This window comes from Emys orbicularis, chromosome 5, assembly GCF_028017835.1.
Source record: "Emys orbicularis isolate rEmyOrb1 chromosome 5, rEmyOrb1.hap1, whole genome shotgun sequence".
Lineage (NCBI taxonomy): Eukaryota > Metazoa > Chordata > Testudines > Emydidae > Emys > Emys orbicularis.
In genome coordinates, this window is record NC_088687.1 from 118850432 (window position 1) to 118863720 (window position 13289).

General features: G+C 46.9%; 1 protein-coding gene across 1 annotated transcript; it reads right to left on the reverse strand.

The window, feature by feature from the left end:
• Positions 1 to 10322: 10322 nt before the first annotated feature.
• Positions 10323 to 11801, reverse strand: DRD5 (dopamine receptor D5). The gene has a single exon (XM_065405398.1). It carries the CDS (start codon positions 11799 to 11801, stop codon positions 10323 to 10325), a length of 1479 nt encoding a protein of 492 aa, XP_065261470.1.
• Positions 11802 to 13289: the final 1488 nt, after the last annotated feature.

Here is a 13289-nt window from a genome sequence, read left to right on the forward strand (position 1 = left end):
TGGGCTCAGGGATATGGGGAGATGGGGTCGGGGGGTGTCCGGCTCAGAGGGGCTGGGCTCGGAGCTGTGGGGGGGATGGGGTCAGGGGGTTTCCGGCTCAGAGGGGCTAGGCTCGGAGCTGGGGGTCAGGGCTGTGGGGGATGGAGTCGGGGGGGGGGGGTGCCCGGCCCCTTACCATGCCACTTACCCCCTCTCCCAGGAGCCTCCGACATACTCGTGGGGCAGGGGGAGCCCCACTGCCCCCCCCCCTCTGGGCAGCCCTGAACTCAGATACTGGGCATGACAGAGGCTGGAGCAGGGAGGGGGGGGCGCACTGGGGCAGCTCAGCTCTGCAGGCTGCTGTCCTCTCCAGCCACCCAGCCCACGCACAAGGGGAGCAGAAGTAGGGACCAGCCAAGGACCAAGGGGGAGGAGCACAGGCGCCTGAGGCCGAGCTGTGGGGAAGCACTTACCTTGCCCAAGGCACTGGCGTCGGGGTCCTCTTTCTTCCTCCACTCCACCAGACGGCCGCCTGAGGCTCTTTTCTTCTCCGTGCCCCCCACGGGGGCTGACCGTGGAGGCTGAGCCAGGAGGCAGCCGCCCCTTTCCTCCAGAAGCCCTGCTGTTGCGCCTGTCGCCGGGCTTGTGCCACGTGCGCTAAGCAAAGCTGCAGAGCTCTGCCCAGCTGCCGGCGCCCCCGCCGGCAATGAGAAGAATCGCATGGGATGGAGCGTCCGCTGCGCTGGGAGGGAGAGGGAGTCTGAGGTCGGGGTCCTCTTTCTTCCTCCACTCCACCAGACGGCCGCCTGAGGCTCTTTTCTTCTCCGTGCCCCCCACTGGGGCTGACCGTGGAGGCTGAGCCAGGAGGCAGCCGACCCTTTCCTCCAGAAGCCCTGCTGTTGCGCCTGTCGCCGGGCTTGTGCCACGTGCGCTAAGCAAAGCTGCAGAGCTCTGCCCAGCTGCCGGCGCCCCCGCCGGCAATGAGAAGAATCGCATGGGATGGAGCGTCCGCTGCGCTGGGAGGGAGAGGGAGTCTGAGCCGTCGGCAGGCAGCCCAGGGGTTCCCTTGTGTCTGCGCGCCGCCGGCAGCCCAGCGTGGACACAGGGGAACCCCTGGGCTGCTGGCGGCGCGCTGACACAGGGGAATCCCTGGGCTGCCTGCCTGCGGCTCAGACTCCCTCTCCCTCCCAGCACAGCAGCAGCTGGAACAATGTAAAAAAAGAAAAAAGAAAAAAATTGGGGCACCGCTTTTTGGCACCCCCAAATCTTGGCGCCCTAGGCAACCGCCTAGTTGGCCTAAATGGTAGCACCGGCCCTGGTTGTGAGTTCAATCCTTGAGGAGGCCATTTAGGGATCTGGGGCAAAAATCTGTCTGGGGATTGGTCCTGCTTTGAGCAGGGGGTTGGACTAGATGACCTCCTGAGGTCCCTTCCAACGCGGATATTCTAGGATTAGAGAATTAAAGAGGATTTAAAGGGTTAAAAAAAAAAATACACCAGCCTATGGGCATATCGGTCTTACCTTAAGTACTGCCATCCCTTAATGGTGACAGAGGCCAGGTATAGCTTCTTCAGACACCTTCCGTCCCCCCACAGGCTCCTGTGTTTGAGTGTGTCCCTTTGTTTCCCCCAAGCCCCCAATACAGTATTATTCTTTGTCCTGTACGTGGCTTCTTTATGTGTTGGCAGGCTTTTGCCCTTCCTGGATGCTGTCTGGAAGACTAAGCCGGAGTCATCAGCAGTAATAGTTCTGGCTTTGTGTCCTTTAACCACTTTTAAATGGAAGCTGAGCAAGGGACCATCTTAAGCCATCGCCCCCTTTTTGCCTGCCCCATCCCCTTTAAATCAATGATATTACACCATACTAGGTGCACACAGAGAATTAAGAACTTCTTACAGATCACTCGCATATTTACCACAACATACATGTACATGCAGGGCTGTCCCTAGCTATTCTGGGGCCCTACGCAGCCCCCTCCCCCGCCCCCCGAGGCCTCTGCAGGAGGAGCGGGGGGCGGGCCCCAGGCCTCCACAGCAGGGGAGGCAGGGCTGGCTTGGGGGGCAAGGGGAAACCACCACCCCCAGCACTCACCAGCGGCGCTGGGGCCGGGTTGCTGCCCTGCTGCACAGCTCAGGGGAGTGGGGGGCAAGGCTGGGCAGGGGCAGGAAGAGGCTAGGCGGGGTGGGGCTCTGGGGAAGAGTTGGAGCAGGGGCAGGAGCAACATGCAGCTGCGCAGGGCACCAGGAAATTTGGTGCCCCAAATTTCCTGGTGCCCTACGCAGCTGCGTACTTTGCGTATGGGTAAGGACAGCCCTGTGCATATGCTTGTATAGACTGATCATTATTTGACAGACATTACACTTCCAGCCTGATTCACCAGTATACACAGATAATTGGTACTTTGACTGTCCTATTAAACTGGAATCACAGGTGTTTGGGTCACCAGAGTGACCCAAAGCATCAAGAGTGTACTACTGAATCTTGCCCTTAATACATTACTTTGCAGAAATAAGCAGTTTGCGTTTTATGGTTAGAAAATAGTTAATCTGGCAAATATTTTTCCTTGCAACTGACTGTGAAATTTGTAATTCAGGAAGCTTGACTTATTTTTCCTAAATTGGATACGCTGTATAATAGGCTATGCAGATTCCTATTGTCGGTCGATGAAACAGAACCTCATTGTACCCTATCGAGCAGGTTGCAGCTTCTTTTCACTGAAAATGAAAGTGATATTGTCGAATACTTATTTTTCAAAGACACAGATGCTTCTAAATGATCTAGCTTCAATGCTGCAAGTCTCAAAATAATCTGTAGAGTTTAAGATCAATAGGCAAATCTTGCTAAAAATTCTTTCAGTGAAGAAAATAATTGGGCAAAACAATTTTGTATATTCAATTTCACTGTCACAGTGGAATAATCTACTTTTGGATTTTCAAAGATTTACAGTCCTTAACTGAAAACAGGATGTTTTAAGTATTTGGGAAGTTGTACTGGTCTTTGATTTCTGTGATTAAAGAATAGCAAAATTGTAAGATTTGAGTATATAAGCCTGTTTCCCTCAGAATGCCTTTGAATAAGATAAATAATAAAACCTATTTACCGTGTTTGGTGTTGCTAGGCACAATACAATCAGGATCAGGGCCCCACTGTACTGTACAAGACAGTCCTTGCCCTGATGTGCTTACACCATCTAATTTAAGACTAAGCCCTTAGTAAGTAGGTTTACAATTTCACTGGGTGCCAGTTAAGTTCCCAATACCATTATCTTTATGCAGGCAAGACTCCTAAGTGCTCTCAAAGAGATTAGCTATTTAATCATGTCCTCTAAAGAAAGTGTCCCTGGTGAAATATCATAAATAATGCGAGAAAAAAAGACTGTCAATTTTGATACTTGGCTTAAAAGATCCCCAAAGGATTGGCAAAAATAGTGTAGTTTAAATGACTACTAGTATCAGAGGGGTAGCCGTGTTAGTCTGGATCTGTAGAAAGCGACAAAGAGTCCTGTGGCACCTTATAGACTAACAGACGTATTGGAGCATAAGCTTTCGTGGGTGAATACTCACTTCATCAGATGCATCACTACTAGGTTACACACAAGATATCTCCAGATTTGCGCATGACTTGATATGAGATACCATCTTCCCTCCCTTCCACAACCAGTTACCCTTCTCGACCACCTCCTTCCCATCTACCCACAGCCCATTTAAAGAGCTTTCTTTAAAAAGCCAGCTCTCCTCCTTTACTCACTTCACAGGGCTGTCAGAAGGATTAATTAGTTATAATTTTACAGTGCCCTGAAGATGAAAAGGCCAGGTCCTGCCCTAGGTAAAAGCAGGGGAGAGAGGTGCTCATGAGCATAATGGAAGGGAAATGCAGACCAAGTAGCAGCCCTGTGCTGTATCTTGCTCAGCACAATCTGCCCCAGGCACAAACGCCTGCATTAGTTACTGGAGTAACAGAACACCCCCTGCACACACATCTCCTTGCACCCCACCCCACCCCACCAATGACCACTCACACACCTCCCACAATCACACTCTTTCATATCTGTATACTATGTACTCCTATCACAGCTTAAAATTGGGGGGTGGGTTTGAAATCCTGGCTCCACTGCAGTAAATGGCTAAACTCCCATTGATTTCCATAGGGTCAGGATGTCACAGAGGATGGATAGAGGAAAGCAGGTACATGCACACAGTAAAAGGATTTTACTCCCCTTATGCATCTGCAACTTGATAACTGTGTGTTCTGGACAACGCACTACGGCTCTGCACCCTTTTGCATGCAGCGCTTATACAGGATTGACCCCTCTAAATGCCAAGTATTTTATTTTGATCACTGACCCTCTCCATTTTGGAGTCAAGCAATTTTTAGCATTGTTTAAAAAATTTAAACAAGAGTTTTCAGTACAAGAATGAACAAAATGTGGGTGAGTGGCTCGATAGGAACAATAAAGAACACAACAAAAGCTGTGAGGGTAAAGCACTGAACGTATTGCAGCACTTTTCTTCCCTTTTGACAGGTATTCTATTTGTATCCAACTCCAGGAAAATGTTCTAAGTTTCTTTATCTCCGAAAAAATAACACTCACAAAAGCGGACACTAGCAACAGCTCTTTTGGGGTTTGAATATTAAAGCAATATTTATAATGGTTTGCTGCTTTTTTACATAAAATGTTCCACATCTATATTTGCTTCTCATAAAGACAAGTTAAAAATTAACAAGGAGCTCCTTGCATAGTCTTTTTTAATTCATTTAAAAGAGATTTAATTAATTGAAAACATTCTACTGCTGATGGACTTTCCCAGATTTGATGTGAACCTCATTCTACGCTTTGGATCAGGCCATATTGAAGGCCTGATCATTACCACTGCACCAGCTGCAATCAAATTGCAATATTTATCACTGTTAAATGTAAGATTTGCTACCACTCTACAGAACAATAACTATAACACAAGATAGAAACAGAAAATAAGCCTGTGATCTTGAAGTCCACCTATTAGACTGAACTGGGATTACTAAACAAGGATTACTCAAAAGCCAAATGTATTACACATTTAAATTACTTCATAAAGCCACACTTAAAGCACTAAAAGAAAGAATTGGGCTAACTCAGTGATCTGATATTTAATTAAGGAACAAAAACATGATAGGAGTAGGATGACATTCATGGAATAATCATGCTGCTTGGATGTTTTGAGGTACAAGGTGCATCTAAAGTCTTAAGAAGAGATTAGATGTGTAATAATCACTCTCCTAACTTGCTGTTCCAGTAAAAACTGCTATGGGGAAAAAAAAAAACCTGTCTTGAGAATACTAAAAAGGGAGACCACCTAAAAGGTAGGGCAGCAGGTTCATCTGCGAGAAACTAATTAAGCCAATACTTTTTTGGAATGTTCAGATCAAAATGCTCTGTCACTTTCATAGTTAGAGGCAAGACGGTCATCTCAGAAACAAAAAACTGTCAACTCCAAACACTACAATCATGTGAGCAACTTCCAGACAAAACACTTGATCCAATATGTTTCAAGTAGAATCACAGTTGCGTTCCACATATCAGTTTAGGTCAAAAGATTCTCCCCTTAGTATGAAGATGATCAGATGAAAATTAAAAGGCACTGTCCCTTTAAAAATGGACACCTTGCTGAAAAGCCAAATGGAGAGATTATTTTATTAACTATTTGTGTGGCCCATGTTATCATAGTATCTTCGCACCACACAAAATGTTTTAAAAAGGCCTTGGGGTGATTAGTGACTTCTAGACCAAAAAGTCCAGCAAATGGGTTGCAACCATAATTAAACATAAAATTATAAAACACCTAGAAAATCAGGATATGAAAGGGACTAACCAGCATCGTTTCTGCAAAGGAATATCAAGCCTCACTAATCTGTTAGAATTCTTTGAATGGGTCAATAAAATAGTGGGTAAAGAAGAACCAACTGATATTAATAAATAGTACAGAGATTGGGAACTTCCAATCACTCTCTCATACTACAAGAACACAGTCAGTGGTATATAAGGGGTGAAGATTCAAAACTGATAAAAGGAAATATTTTCACATAACATTCAGACTTTGGAACTCATTGCCACAAGTTATCAGAGGCCAAAAGTTTAGCAGGATTCCAAATGGATTAGAGCTTTATACAAATAAGAGTATCAAATTAGAATAGTAATTTTAAAAAATACACAAGAGCTTTGGAAAGGATATAAACCTTCAAGTTTTGATGCATAAACCTATCTCTAACTACCAGGGGCTAAGAGGAAATGTTCCCTGGGGTGGGTTATCCCATAACTGCCTACTGCAGGGTTTCTTCCTCTGAAGTAGCTAGTACTAGTCATAATAGGAGATAGGATAGTGGACAAGAGGAACCATTGGTTTGATCCAGAATGGCAACTCCTATATTCCTAATTTTCTATTACTGTATTTATCCTCGTACCACTCTTGAGATGTAACTAAATATTTATCCTCAATGTAAAATTGAGGTGCTGAAGCACAGCAAGGCTAAGGCCCAGATCTTCTAGGGCAGGGATCGGCAACTTTTGGCACCCCGCACTGCTTCCCACCGCCCCCATTGGCCTGGAGCGGCGAACCATGGCCAGTGGGAGCCGTGATCGGCCGAATTTGCAGACGCAGCAGGTAAACAAACTGGCCCGGCCCGTCAGGGTCCTTACCCGCGTGCCAGAGGTTGCCGATCCCTATTCTAGGGTATTTAGGTGTCTAACTCCCATCAAAATCAGGGCTATTTGTGAAGCAGAAATTGAAAGGATGGAGGAACCAGCACAGATGACACATGACAGGGCATTTGGAGATGTAGGCAAACACTGTCTGAGAGGCACCAGTGGGATATACAATTGTCATGTTACATTGCATTTTAGACTACTACGTTCCTTGAGTTCATATTTTGTGTGCTGACATTTTGAAGTTCACCTTGACACTGATGGAGAAAACAGTCTTATTGAGATACCTTCTTGAGATGGATGGAAATAAACTTGAGGGAACTATTTCCTTGGAGTGAAATTCACCTCGGTTAAGGGCCAGCACAAGGTCCTCTACACAATTCAAACTCTACATTAGATCCACATGAACAAGGATGTTGTGGCCCCTCTCTTTACTTGCCCCATCACGACTGATTTATGCAAGACCTGCATGGGGACCCCCTCATCATTATGTGGGGGTATGGAGATGTGACACTCTGTACCCCAAACACCTGCCTGGCATCCCCATATTCACCACTATCATATAATTATATGTTTTGTACAAAGTATGCCTTGTGAGGTATCATTTAAAAGGTCTTGGTCTGTTAAATATTAATATCCTGTTGGATTGTATGTGCTATCATGGTGTGGGAAGTTACAAAGTTCTGCTATGTGCATGTTACTGAAATATGTTGGGAAGTTGGAAACACCCACAACCAGTCTTTCTGGAACAACAATGGAGAAGCCAGATGGTGTTGATGGCCCATTAAGGAGAATCCACACTACTAAGGATTATCACAGGATCTGTGTACAATGAAGGCTTCTCAGTGGAAGCACGTAAACAATGGACACTGCTTGACTCAGTCATAGCAAAGTTCTTTCCAGCAAGCTGGAAGAACCTATAAAGGAGCAGAAGTGACATCATCATTTATCCTTACTTCCCCCATAACTCAACACCTGGAAACATGTCTGGAGAACAAAGACTTAACTAGGAAGGTGGTCTCAGGCTGGAAAGGAGAATTCCTGTGTATTACGGAACAATACCATCAGGATGAGACACTGCTGGATTCAAATCCTGTCTAGTTTATAGAACTCAGATTGCGGTTTTACTTTTATTTCTTAGGTAATTGGCTTTGATCTGTACTGACCTTTAAGTAGTTAATAAATCCGCTTTATATTTTACCTGAAACTGTGTTTTGCTCCAAATACTTGGGGAATCTGCTCAGGAACAAAAACTGGTGCATGTCCTCTCCACATTGCGGGAGGGGCAGATTGGGTAATAAAAAGTTACACTCATCAGGCATCTGACCAGGGCAAGACAGTATAGCTCTGGGGTCCTAGGCTGGGGATCTATGGGGAATTGGCTGGAGCTATTGAGTGGCTGGCAAAAGCATTCATGTAACTCAGCTGGGTGTGTCCCTACCTGTGGATGTCTGTGTAAGTTCAGGACCTAGAGGGTTTTGCAGCTTGTCATAGCACCACAGTGTGAGAGGGAGCTCAGGATGGTGAGACAGAGGGCGCAGCAGTACTCCAGTTCCAGGTTGGAGCCCAGAGAACCTGTCATGGGAGACATTCCTGTTTTTCCCTTAACCTGTGCTGACCCAAATGTCCCTCAAACGCTGTGCAAGCCCATAAACTTGAGTAACAGTTGAGAAGCTGTGGAGACCTGGCTCCTAGTTGGGAGTATATTTCTCTCCACCACCAGATTCTGGGTATTCCATCCACAAAAAGTCCAGTTACTCTTAGTCGGGGAAAGTGAATTTTACTCTGGGTAAATACGATCTTGCATACAGAACCTGTTTGATTGTATTCTTTGATCCCTAAGGTGGACCTAGTGGTTGGTTGACCCTGACTATGTACAAGAGACTATTGCTTTCCAAATCTTTCCTAAACTGGATCCACAATACCCTAATCCAAAGGCAAGCAGAAGAGGATATGAATTGAGACTTGTAAGCAATAGGAAGATCCACCCTCAGTGACCAAAGGAGAAAATGAAAACAAACATCTACATAACCAGTTAATGTCAAACAGTACACCAAAAATACTGCATACATAAAAAGGTCTGATCACTAAATCCTTACTAAGCAAAATCCCTACTGTGTTCAGTGGAAGTGCTGCCTGAATAAGGACTGTGGGATCAAGCCATTTATAATTTGATTTCAGTCTTATTTAAGCTCTTCTAACTTTAAGCAAATGAGCAATGACACTTTTAAAAAAAAGACAAAACTCAAACGTTATTCATAAAACAAAGACAACTCTTAAAATCACATTTTAATATTTAATTTGCTCCCTTTGATAAATTGCCTGGGAAGTAATAACTCTCATCCTTTTTCTGAGCTGAAATGCTTTAGAATGTTTCTAAAATAATATACCTAACTATTCTAAAAATATCATTCCATTGCACTTGGAATGGGTTAATAGAATTGAAGTTTCTTTAAAACACCTCAAAGTAATGATTTTTTAAACCTGTATTAAAATCTTCTAAATCCTAAATCTCATTAAATACCTTTAACATTTTAAAAGTTTGAATTAAAGGGTCGGCAAGACCAGAGATTTCGGTTTAAAATCCAACAGCAGCACTGTCATGCATTTTGGCATTTGTGAGCACTCCCTACAACTATAAAACCTAGTAGCAACACTGGGAATGACTAATTATTGCTATCATTTTCTAAAATAGTTACTATAGAAAACATACCATTTTGTGAACACTATCAAAGGAGGTTATTCTTTGCTCACTATTAGCATCTAAATTCTAAACCTAAATGGATGTTTAAGAAGATTTTATAAATATACATGTTTGATATTGTAGCTAAAGAAAATCATGACTAATAAAGGACTTCAGTGACAATTAATGAGAAGGGAACAAAAACTGTAAGCAATAATCTAGCTCTGAGTAGACGTATCAAAAAGAGCTAGTTTAAAATCAGGTTTTTCCTGTGGGCACTGCTTTAAACTTAGACATCTTATTTCCACATAGACTAGACTAGTTTGCTTTTGAAATAATAAGTTACTTTAATCATTCAAGTAGAAATGCTAAGATTTGTTTACACAATGTAAATCTTCAGGCTAATGAAGGAAAAATAACCCCTTGATCAACAACATTTATTTTCATCTTCAGGACAAGGCAAGGATATCAACAGCAATAATGCTGCCTAGGAAAAACACATGAATTACAGAGAAACTGTTTTGAAAGAAACAGAAACAAGTATTTAAATGATCACCCAATTCACCACCACTCCAACCCTTAGCTCCACATAAAATTCAAACAAAAACAAGAATTGGACAGGCAATCTAATAATTTTTCTTTTTAGTGACCATGTCATTACATCTGTCCCTGTTCTTAGAAGTCATGATACTTTATCCTTTGAGAGCACTTTCCATCTTCAGAGCTTTTTACAAACACTAACTGTAATCGTATCCCAGTCTCACACTCCAGGGCTGATTTAACTTCCTAATCCGCAGTTTGGGATTGTTGAATTAAGTTTGTTTTATCAACTCTCTGTGGCAATTTCTAAACCCTGAAAGTGCTAGACACAGTTGGAGTGAATTGACTGACCAAACTACAGCTTAGAGTCCACTAGTCTTTTCATTCTGTGTTTGTAATTTGTTGTACAATCCAGTAAAAGCAGACAGGACATGATGCAATTTAATGTAAACCATTTGGAGTGAAAGGTGTTGTTTTGTCTAGCGAGATCTCCCCCTCACAGTCCAGCTCACACATAGAGTCGGTGGCAATCTCATGGTCTGGGGAGATCTGGGACATCCTGTCGAAAGGATCATCCTCGCAATCAACCACATTAGGGATCATGTTGACATAAGCAGTCACTATTTCCTTATGGAAAAGGGTGTCTTGATTGTAGGAGATGAGTTCATTGCTTATATTGACTGTCTCCACTGGAGTGCTAGAGCAAAACTCACTGCACCCTAGGAGGTTGGAGAAAACCTTCCTGAAGTCAGCATTGAAAGCATAGATGATGGGATTGAGGGATGAGTTGGCCCAGCCAAACCATACAAAAATATTAAAGGTGGTCTCACTGACACAGGGAAGGCCAGCATGGGGGTCGTTAGGGGGGCTCTCACAGAAGGGGACCATGCAGTTCAGGATGAAGAAGGGCAGCCAGCAGCAGACAAAGACTCCCATGATGACTGAGAGGGTCTTCAAGACCTTGGTCTCTTTTCTGATTGAAGTCTTGAGGCTGGTGTGGTGGTGGCAGTCAACGCGGTTGCTCCGGCAGCTCTGTGCATGCTCGGCTGCCCTCTCCAGGGAGGAAATCCTCCGGATCTGCACTTGGGCAATGCGGTAGATCCGCGTGTAGGTGACTAGCATGATGGCCACAGGGATATAAAAGCTGATCAGCGAGGAGGAGATAGCATAGGTCCTGTTGAGGCTGGAATCACAGCTCTCAGCCTGTTCCTCAAGAGTCTCATTGCTGCCGGGGGTCCCCTCAGAGGGTTTCGATATTACTGTCCAGGTGGTGCCAATCCCTTCCGCCCAGGTGGTGCCAGTGCCCGCTGCTGCCGAGGTAGTGCCTGGTCCACCGCCACCAACATCCCCACCTTTATGCCAGTTGAGCTGGACAGGAATGAAGGAGATAAGGACAGACAAAGCCCAAGCCACACTGATCATCACCAAAGCCACCCTCTGTGTCATCTTCCTCTCGTACCTGAATGGGCTGGAGATGGCCCAGTACCTGTCCATGCTGATCACACAGAGGTTCAGAATGGAGGCAGTGGAGCACATGATATCAAAGGCCACCCAGACATTGCAGAAGGCCCCGAAGGGCCAGTAGCCAGCCACCTCGGCCACTGCCTTCCAGGGCATCACCAACAGGGCCACCAAGAGGTCAGAGACGGCCAAGGACACGATGAAGATGTTGGTGACCTTGCTCCTCAGGTGCCGGAAGCGGATGATGGCCACACACACCAGCACGTTGCCGAACAGCGTCCAGAGAATCAGCAGGGACAGCAGGCTGCCAGCCACTATCTGCGCTGGCCCCGGAGCCACAGGCGGCTCCCCTGCTCCCTCCCCAGCGCCCACTGCAGGCGGCCCGGGCTGCTGCAGCAGCAGCGAACGCGGGCGAGGCTGGAAAAGCAGAGTCTGATTCTGCCCTGGAGACTGAAGCATGGCTGGGTCCCTCCCCCCGGGGCCAGGGCAGTGGGAGCGCGCTGCACTGCTAACACTTCTCCCGGGCGCCCGCCGCTTGGCCCCATTGGATCCCCTGGGGGCGCTCAGTCCGCCAGCCAGTCACCGCTGCCGGGCTCGCTCCTGCTAGCAACGTGCTCCGCGGCGGCGGCCCCCGGTTCGCCCCCTGCACTCAGGGTGCATTGGGGCTGCTGTTGGGCTCCCCTCCTGCAGCCGATGCACCCGAGTGGTACTGCTGCGCTGCTTGGACTCTGAGCGAAGCGCAGGGTGCTGCCAGTGCCCCCTTCCGCTGCTGCCAGTACAGCCGGGGCTGCTGCCAGTGCCCCCCCCCCCCGCGCTGCTCTCAGCGCACCCCTGAACAAGTGCGGGGCCCCCTCCTGCTCTCGCGCCGCGCACTGCAGCCTGCCTAGCCCTCCTGCTCTAGCTGCGCCCCAGCGCTGCGCCTGCTGCTGTGGGTAAGTCCCGGAGCTACGGCGGGGCTCCCTCTCCGCTCCGAGTGCTGCCGCTCGAGTGTCGGCTCCTGCCGCTCTCGCCTTCACTCCCCATGCCGTTGGGTACGCTCCGGCGAGCGGAGCATGCTCAGTAACAAGGGGAGCCGCTGTCCTGAACCTCTGCTCCCTGAGCAAGATGGGGACAAACTTTGGGATGTGGGCGCACGGGAGCGGGGCTTGTGCGCCTCCTCGGACAGGGCGGGTCGGTGCCGCTGCCCACACGGGGCGGGGGCATTCCGGGCACCCACTCGCCCGGTGCTGCTCAGCGACAAGGCTGAAAGCAGCTGTCCACGGGAGACCGAGTGGCTGTTTCCAACGCACGCACACAGCGCAGGTTAAACACATCCAGACGTGGCTGGGGTGGGGGGGTTCACCTTATGTCCTGCCCATCTTAGCAGGTTCTAGGAAGCCCACATGGGTAAAAGGTGGAGAAAGCCTGCGCTGGAAGGCCCTGTTGATGCAGAGCGTAGGTAGAAAACAGAAGGGGGTGACTAGTGGCACACTGCGTAGATGACCAATATCCCTCCTGCAAGAGTCTGTATTTCATGTCTCCATAGGGCCAGATTCAAGGAACAGGCAGTTGCCCCCGACTAGCCACAATATTTAGGGCTCGATCTGAACTAACAGAGATGTCGGGCGGATCATTTCCTACATGTTTTGGCTTATCTAGAGTGACTCTTTCCATGCATAAGGCTAGAGCCATCACCCATAACCTGGGGGGCTACTAAATGGGTGCTTTTTTGGAATATGTTTATTTAAAAAAACCACTCAGTCACATAACTTCGTAAGGGTGTAGTGCTGGCGAGAAAAGCATTACAAAGGTCACCTACAGCACCCCCCCCCCCAATACATTTCACAAGCTAGTGCTAGCACTTGCTATTTTCTGTAATTATTATTATAAAATAATTATTAGGAAGGATCATTAGAGGTTCAATTAGAGCTTTGTAAGACACATATAAGCTGAAAGTAAATTAGATTT